Source organism: Quercus robur, chromosome 5 (genome assembly GCF_932294415.1).
Source record: "Quercus robur chromosome 5, dhQueRobu3.1, whole genome shotgun sequence".
NCBI lineage: Eukaryota > Viridiplantae > Streptophyta > Magnoliopsida > Fagales > Fagaceae > Quercus > Quercus robur.
In genome coordinates, this window is record NC_065538.1 from 3,811,759 (window position 1) to 3,820,431 (window position 8,673).

General features: G+C 35.7%; 1 protein-coding gene across 1 annotated transcript; it reads left to right on the forward strand.

Annotated features, from left to right (window-relative positions):
- Positions 1–393: 393 nt before the first annotated feature.
- On the forward strand, positions 394–6,419 carry LOC126724875 (linoleate 13S-lipoxygenase 3-1, chloroplastic-like). Its single transcript, XM_050429305.1, has 8 exons — positions 394–934; positions 1,257–1,537; positions 2,430–2,667; positions 3,094–3,426; positions 4,102–4,295; positions 4,425–4,726; positions 4,854–5,120; positions 5,454–6,419. Exons 1-8 carry the CDS (start codon positions 559–561, stop codon positions 6,208–6,210), a joined length of 2,748 nt encoding a protein of 915 aa, XP_050285262.1. The 5' UTR covers positions 394–558; the 3' UTR covers positions 6,211–6,419.
- Positions 6,420–8,673: the final 2,254 nt, after the last annotated feature.

Sequence of the window (8,673 nt, forward strand, 5' to 3'; positions counted from 1 at the left end):
AAATTATTGTCATTGGTCCGAACTCTAAAATATATATATTTTTTAAAAAGAGACCGTTTGTAAGACACAAAAAATTTGACACTTACTAATATTGTAAATTATTAATATTTTATTTGAAAGACAAAAATTATTAATATTTGGTAGTTGGTAAAAAATTGATGTTAATAACCGCCACAAAAACCAATACAAGCTTAACATCTCATCATTTTTTTTGGTTGTGTGTATGTATTATTACTCACGCAAAAAAAAATAATAAAAAAAAAAAAAAAAAAGGAAGGAGATTCAGAAGCACGTTTTTTGAAAAAACGTACGAGGACAGTGACATCCATAACACCCACTTTTTAATTTTTTCATCATTTATATATATCTCACTTTCTTTGACCATACATATAAAGCAATAAAAAGCAAGAGATACACTTCGTTGTTCAAAGCCAACACCACAAACCAACTTTCTTTTGTGTTGCAAAAAACAGAAAGGCAGATCAAAAACAGTGGAAAGTGAGCTTTTTTGAGAGATAAAGAATCACATATAGACTGTTTTTGGAGTGAAAAAACAAGATGGCGATGGGAAAAGAAATCATGGGTGGTTCTATGATTGAGAGGTCTTCATTTGTTTCATCAACAAAAGTGTTTCTGAATCATGGTAAGAAGACGAACATGTTTTTGGTTAAACATTTGGAGAAAAGGAGGGCAGTAGTGCCTTTGAGGAAGGTTGTGAAGGGTCCTGTGGTGGCTGCTGTGAGTGAAGATTTGGTGAAGTCTGTGCCTGTTGTGTCTGTGCCTGCAGAGAAGTTTAAGGTGAGAGCTGTTGTGACAGTGAAGAATAAGAACAAGCAGGACTTCAAAGATAAAATTGTGAAGCATTTGGATTGTTTGACTGATAATATTGGGAGGAATATTGTTCTGCAACTAGTCAGCAGTGAAATTGATCCAAGTAAGCCTATTTCTTATTCTGGTTGTGTCAGACAATATATATATTACTGCCTAAAAAGACTAGTACTTTTTTTGTCACTTCAAATTTTTTCTTCTGGGTAATTCAAATTTCTGTCTTTTGTCTCAAATTTTGGAATAAAGGATCTAATTCTCTAATGGGATTTTCAATTGTTTTCCTCTTTTAGGTTCTCAAAGTTGAGATCAATTTGACAATCATATTAATTTAATCTTTGTTCTTTATTGGGTTGATGTTATTATGTGTGTTAGTACTATATTCTTTTCGATTTTAGTACTGAATTGGTTTATATTTTTGTGTATTGAAGAAACCAAGGCTCCAAGGAAAAGCAATGAGGCTGTGCTAAAAGACTGGTCAAAGAAATCGAATGTCAAAGCTGAGAGGGTTAATTACACAGCTGAGTTTATGTTGAACTCTAATTTTGGTGTGCCTGGAGCAATCACAGTGAGCAACAACCATCAGATGGAGTTTTTTTTGGAGACTATTACCATTGAAGGATTTGCATTTAGTCCAGTCCACTTCCCTTGTAACTCATGGGTGCAATCCAGGAAAGATCATCCAGAAAAGAGGATATTCTTCTCAAATAAGGTTAAAAAAATGTCTCTTTTTTTCTTTGGTTGATTCTTTGAATATCTGACAAAGCAAGTCAACTGTTTAAAACAACAAAGGTCAAAATCACAAATAGCTTAAAAAAAGAAAAAAAAAGGGTGGGCTGACCTAGCGATTTTCTTATTTGAGTGTTACTATAGTAGCATCTTACTTGCTAGATATTTGAATTTAGAATTTCCACTACAAACTACTTAAGAGTAAACCCAATGGCCGCGGGAACATCACCCTTAGTGATACCATATTTAACTTTTGAATCTTTGCCAATAAGTAAAAATTATAGTGTTTAGATGTAGGTGACATGGTCCTCCAAGTAAGAAGTTGAATATTTCTCTAATTTCTTTGGTCCAAGAAGTTGAATAGAGAATAGTCTCTAGCGTGCTGTTATTGAATTTTACTTACCATCAAAATATATTTTTCCCTGTTCAACCTAATAATATATATATTTTAATTTGAAAGTATCGCATGGTATAGTTGATTTGGGCCCTTATTTGGTTTTAAGATCTATGCCAACTATAGAGTATGAAGAAGAATTATTTATTTATTTATTTATTTTTGGGTTTGGTAGATCAAATAAAAAATATTCAGTATGTAGCTAATGGGCCACTCCTGGAATGGGCTATGGGTCTAAAAACTGAGCCTACTAACTACCGAGAGAGCATTAAATTTGTTTGTTTTTTATTTTTGGGAATAAAAAGCCCATCATAACTCATAAGCCAGATATGATGGAAGTTGAACATGTGTGACAATTAAGAACAAATATGAAATAACCATCCCTTTTCCTCTCTGATTTTTTTTTTCTTTGTATGATATATATATATTTTTTTTGTAAGTTCGACTTTAACACCCTTTTGTGATTATATTATTTGAACAGCCATATCTACCAAATGAAACGCCTGGTGGGCTTAGATCATTAAGAGAGAAAGAGCTTAGAGATATAAGGGGTGATGGCAAAGGAGTCAGAAAATTATCTGACAGGGTATATGATTTTGATGTGTACAATGATTTGGGAAATCCAGACAAGGGAATTGACCTTGCTAGGCCAACACTTGGAGGTGAAAAAATTCCATATCCTAGACGGTGTCGCACTGGTCGTCTTCCTACTGATACTGGTGAGTGTTATATCTTCTTTTCTTAATTGAGCAATGTTATAGACTTCTTGAGTTAGCAAGTTTTGATTGGTGTAACATCACTTCTATAGTATACAATTCATAATATACTACCTCAACAGTTGACAACAAAGTTGTGAATTTTTGTGTGGAGCCAGACTTATAGCTTCTGTAAGTGCCTAATGTGCTACATTAAAGTTAAAGCTTTCTATATATTTTTTTTGACAATACAATAGAGCTGAATTGAACAGGCTTGGTGCTTACATTACATATAAACACAAAAATAAAAACTAAACATCATTTTCAAAACCAAATTATGTCAAATGAAATTTACTCTCATTTTAAATTCAAGTCAGATTGTAATTTCATTAACCTCTCTATCTACTCTTTGTAATGGTCTTAAATACCTTTATGTTGCATGTGCCACAGATATGCATGCAGAAAGCAGGGTTGAGAAGCCATTACCAATGTATGTGCCTAGAGATGACCAATTTGAGGAGTCAAAGCAAGACACAGTTTCTGCTGGGAGGCTTAAAGCAGTGCTTCACAACTTAATCCCATCCTTGAAAGCCAGCATTTCGGCTAATAACCACGAGTTCAAAGGATTTTTGGACATTGACAACCTCTATAGTGAAGGTGTCCTCCATGAACTGGGGTTGAAAGATGAACTCGTAAAGCAGCTCCCACTGCCAAAGGTGGTCAGCAATATCCAAGAATCCAATAGGGGAATTACCAAATTTGACACCCCCAAGATAGTTTCCAGTGAGTACACTATCTATAATTTTCTAGATTTGTTAATAATTTGAACCTTTTTGGATACCCAAAAAAGTTGGAGTGGTTATTCAGTTTTATACCTCCCATACCATGTCGTTTTTCCTTCAATGGCTTGTCTGTTGGAAGCCAGACTAATGAATTATGAATAGAAATATTCTGGCTCCTCTAGAGCTAGCTGTTGTATATTTAAATGCAACTAGCCTACTAAGTCTTTATTATTTGTCCTTGGCACCAACAAGAAGAATCTTTTTCACTTGCAAAGTGCATTACATCATAATGGCTAAAATGTGTTAATCAAAATCCATTATTATTATGTTCAGAAAACCAATTAAAAGGTAATTCATACATGGGTCATGCTAATGAATGCCCTAAGGGCATTGGTTAAGAATCCATTTTAGGAAAGTTTTGACATCACTTTTATGGGAAATGAAAAAAGCTGTCAAAACATTAATTGTTTTTTTTTTCTTTCTCCATAAAAACTTTCTTTAACTGGATTCTTAACCAGTGCCCTAAAGGCACTCGTGAGCATTTCCCTTCATACATTTATTTATTATGTTGTTGAAGCGACACCAATCACATTAATTGTCACGTTAGTTTTTAAACCTCTGTATTAAAATTGATAGTAACTTTAGTATTTTTCTTACATTTACTTCCCATGTGCAGAGGACAAGTTTGCATGGTTGCGAGATGATGAATTTGCCCGACAAGCAATTGCAGGAATAAATCCAGTTAGTATTGAAAGGCTTACAGTGTTCCCTCCTGTGAGCAAGCTTGATCCTGAAATCTATGGTCCTCAGGAGTCTGCACTCAAAGAAGAACACATTATGGGCTATCTCAATGGCATGACTGTACAACAGGTAACCACATCATATTGTTGTTAAGTAATGTACATGTTTTTAATCATGGTATATGTATGCAAGGTCATAAATGCACATGACTTTATTTCTGTTCTTAAATTGCTGATATTTTTCATTCTTTCTTGACAGGCATTGGAGGACAACAAGCTGTTTATATTGGATCACCATGATGCTTACCTTCCATTTCTTGAACGTATTAATGCCCTTGATGGCCGAAAAGCTTATGCAACTCGTGCCGTATTTTTCTTGACCTCTCCTGGGACTCTTATGCCCATTGCTATAGAACTTAGCCTTCCACCGTCAGGTTCAAGTTCTTGCTCTAAACGCGTTGTCAGACCAGCTGTTGATGCTACTTCCAATTGGATATGGCAGCTTGCCAAGGCTCATGTGAGCTCCAATGATGTAGGGGTACACCAACTTGTTAACCATTGGTAAGTATGAGTTTTTGAGACTATAATTATACTAGACATACCAATTTGTCTAAATTTGTTTTAGAGTCATCATATTTAAGTTTTTGTGTGACTAAAAGTAATGCAATTGTGTGCCAATTTTGTATAGGTTGCGTACACATGCAAGCTTGGAACCGTTTATACTAGCTACACATAGGCAAATGAGTGCATTGCACCCTATATTCAAGCTTTTAGACCCTCACATGAGATATACAATGGAAATCAATGCCTTGGCCCGGCAAACTCTAGTCAATGCTGATGGTGTTATTGAGTCTTGCTTTACACCTGGTCAATATGCTATGGAGATTAGTGCTGCTGCATATAAAAGCTCTTGGCGCTTTGACATGGAAAGCCTTCCTGCTGATCTCATCCGCAGGTATTCATGAGTTACTTTATGTGAGTGATAGGAAAAATTTAGACACAATTCCCAATGTGTTGTACCTTAAGTTTCCTAATTAATTCAATCATACAATATATTGGCTAATGAGCCACACAGTTGAATTTAATTGTCTAGAAAAGATACAATATTTTATCCTACATTGGTCAATATAGCTACATGATTGAATTTAATTGAAGAAGCTAAGGTACACTACTTATGGAACTATAACTAACTTTTACCCCTATGTTATGCTATATGTGCTTCTATTTATGTTTGCTTTCATTTGATGTATATGAATATAATGGGGACTCTTGTATTCATTATATATAGGGGTATGGCAGTACCTGACCCAACACAACCACATGGTCTAAAACTCCTAATTGAAGACTACCCATATGCCACTGATGGGCTCCAAATATGGTCTGCAATCGAGAACTGGGTTCGCACCTATGTGAACCACTACTACCCAAATTCAAGCCTAATTTGCAATGACAAAGAGCTACAAGCTTGGTACTTTGAGTCTGTCAATGTGGGCCATGGTGATCTAAGCCAGGAAAGCTGGTGGCCTACATTGGACAATGCTGATAATCTAGTCTCAGTCCTCACAACCCTTATTTGGCTAGCTTCAGCACAACATGCTGCACTTAATTTTGGTCAATACCCATATGGTGGATATGTACCAAGCCGTCCACCCCTAATGAGAAGATTGATACCTGAAGAAAATGAACCTGAGTATGCTATTTTCCTAGCTGATCCTCAAAAGTATTTCCTCTATGCAATGCCTAGTGTACTACAAGCTACAAAGTTCATGGCTATGGTTGATACACTTTCAACACACTCCCCTGATGAGGAGTACCTAGGGGAGAGACAACAACCATCTGTTTGGACCAGTGATGCTGAAATCATCGATGCATTTTATGAATTCTCTGCTGAATTGAGACGGATAGAGAAGGAGATTGATAGGAAGAACCTTGATACTAGCTTGAGGAATCGATGTGGGGCTGGTGTGTTACCATATGAGCTACTTGCACCTAGCTCAGGACCTGGTGTAACATGTAGAGGGATACCAAATAGTGTGTCAATATGAAAGGGATTGAGACTCACTTTAATTGGTCACATTTATCAGCTTAGGTATATAGTCTATTAGATTTTTGAGTTGCACATGACTCTGTCTAGATAAAAGAATTTGCATATAGCTTCTCATATGCATTTTGTAGTCTCTGATTAACTTGTATGCAATAAAGCTCATAGCATAACTTTGGTTAAACAAATAAAATTGATCTTAAGGATTGGAAAGTTTGTCGGTTTTTACTCTTTTGGTCCATTATTGGACAGTATTTGAAAGTAGCTTTTGCACGTCCAAGATAATGGTCAGACTAAGAAGTCCACACATCATCTGGGGCCTGGGCCATAAGTTCAGCTAATTAGTTGTTTGATGGTCCAATGTTAGCATTTCAACTACGATTGGCCGATGGGTCAAATTGGACTCAACTTTCAAGTTCTCTTGAGAAAAGCCCTGAGAAATGAGCATTATTTTGCAGCCCAAATTTTCACCCCTTAGGCCTAACCAATATTGCTTAATTTGTTCAAAATGTCACCCAAACAATCTTGAAAATAATTTATTTTGATTAGTACATAATAAAAGTAGTCTAGGTAGTGGATCTATATCAATATAACATTGCACTAATAACATTAGAAAGTTGTAAAAAGAATTTGTATCCCTGTTGTAAAGAAAATAAAAACAACATTGTTCAACTTACATGTCAAACAAGCATTTAAAATCGATTTAAAAAGCTCATTTGTTGAAATTATTGGCTGTGTTATTGTGCTTTCTAGGAATCATTGGACCCAAATACACTATTTGTGGGGGTATATATATATATATATATATATATATTTATATTTATATGATTGACGTCCTCACCATAAACTGGGAAATGGGTGGTGACCAATATTTTGAAATGCTCGAACCATCGATCATGTGATTCAAACATAGCCTTGCTTCCCAAGATACGAACTTGTATGTCGGTAGGCAAGTTGGCAACAGCACTTCTTAGTTGGTTTTGAGTCTTAAGACTCAACCTAGCATAATCGGTACCCATGATTGTCATTTTATCCATTGAATGGATATCCTCCTGGCCAAGGAGTTGACTAATGAGATTCTCATTAACTTGATTTCCTGCCTCAAGGTTAACTAGGTGTAGTTCTAGTGCTCTGAGGGTTCTTTGGAAAAGATTGTAGTTATTTTTGATAAAGGCTCTCTGAAGGTTATCAAGGATGAATTTAATGGAGGGTGGGAGGTTTGTGTACACTCCATTGTTAAATTGTAAAGCCTTGGATAAAACTCCTTGTAAAGTGATAGCCATATAACCACTGGAGAATGTTATAGAGTTTTGAAGGGATGTTGCTTTTCTGGATTCTATTCTAGAAGAAGCACCTTCATGCATTTTCTGAGGAAATCCCTGTATAGGTGCCTTTCCTTTTATATATATATATATATATATATATATATATAAATTAGATCTCAACTTGGAGATTAATTATATGTCACATGTATCCGATCCAATCCAATTTTCTTAATTTTGGTGCAACTATTTAGTATTTACTATACTACAAAAATCAATGACTCTAATTTTCTTAATTTTTTTGTTATACATGAGTTATTAAGTAAGAAAATTATAAATCAAAATTAATAAAGCTTAAAAAAAGACTATCATTGATTCATTATTTATTATTATTACTATTATTATACAAATAGTGGTTGGATAAACTAAAACTGAGAATTTCATAGATATCAATTTAAAATGATTTTTTTTCAAATAACTTATATTTATTTTATTAGTAGCTATTTTATATTTTCAAATATACAAATATTATATATAACCTATGGGGCCCGAAGTCTGAGGTCCCAGCCCACTTTGTATTAAGGGCCCAAAGCCCAGGCCGAGGAGCTCTATTGCCGAGGATGCGCGATGAAAGCTCCTTGAAGGCCGAAGGATGTGGCTGAGGACAATCTCACGCTCAACACCTCATAAAAACGCCTGAAGAAAAGGACAAACTCAGTACAAGAGCAGTACAAGCTAGAAAGTTGCCAACACCATAACGTGGAGCCCAACACCTGACAAGCCCATACCCCATACCATGCTATCCAGCTTTTCCCAACCATTCTGACGTGAAGATTGATAGGACGAGTAACTGCCCCAAACAAGGAGAAACTGACACGTAGATGAAGAAGGGAAATCGAATATTAGTATAAAAGGGAAAAAAGGAGGAAAAAGGAGAGGGGGGGGGGGGGAAGAGGCCCCGGAAAAAGAAGAAAGAAGGAGGAGGAATGGTGAGAATGTGATGCTCCTCGGACTAATTCTGAAGAGTCAAACCTTCCAAACTACATTGATGCAAGGCTCAGCTATGCAGTCCAAACTCATCTTTGTATGACCGCTCATGAAACCAGGACTAGATCGAAACCCAACGCCCAAAGGCAGGCCTTTCCAAACCCACTCTCTACAAATTATATTGTTCGGGGCCTTTACACACGAGCCCAACGTTAACA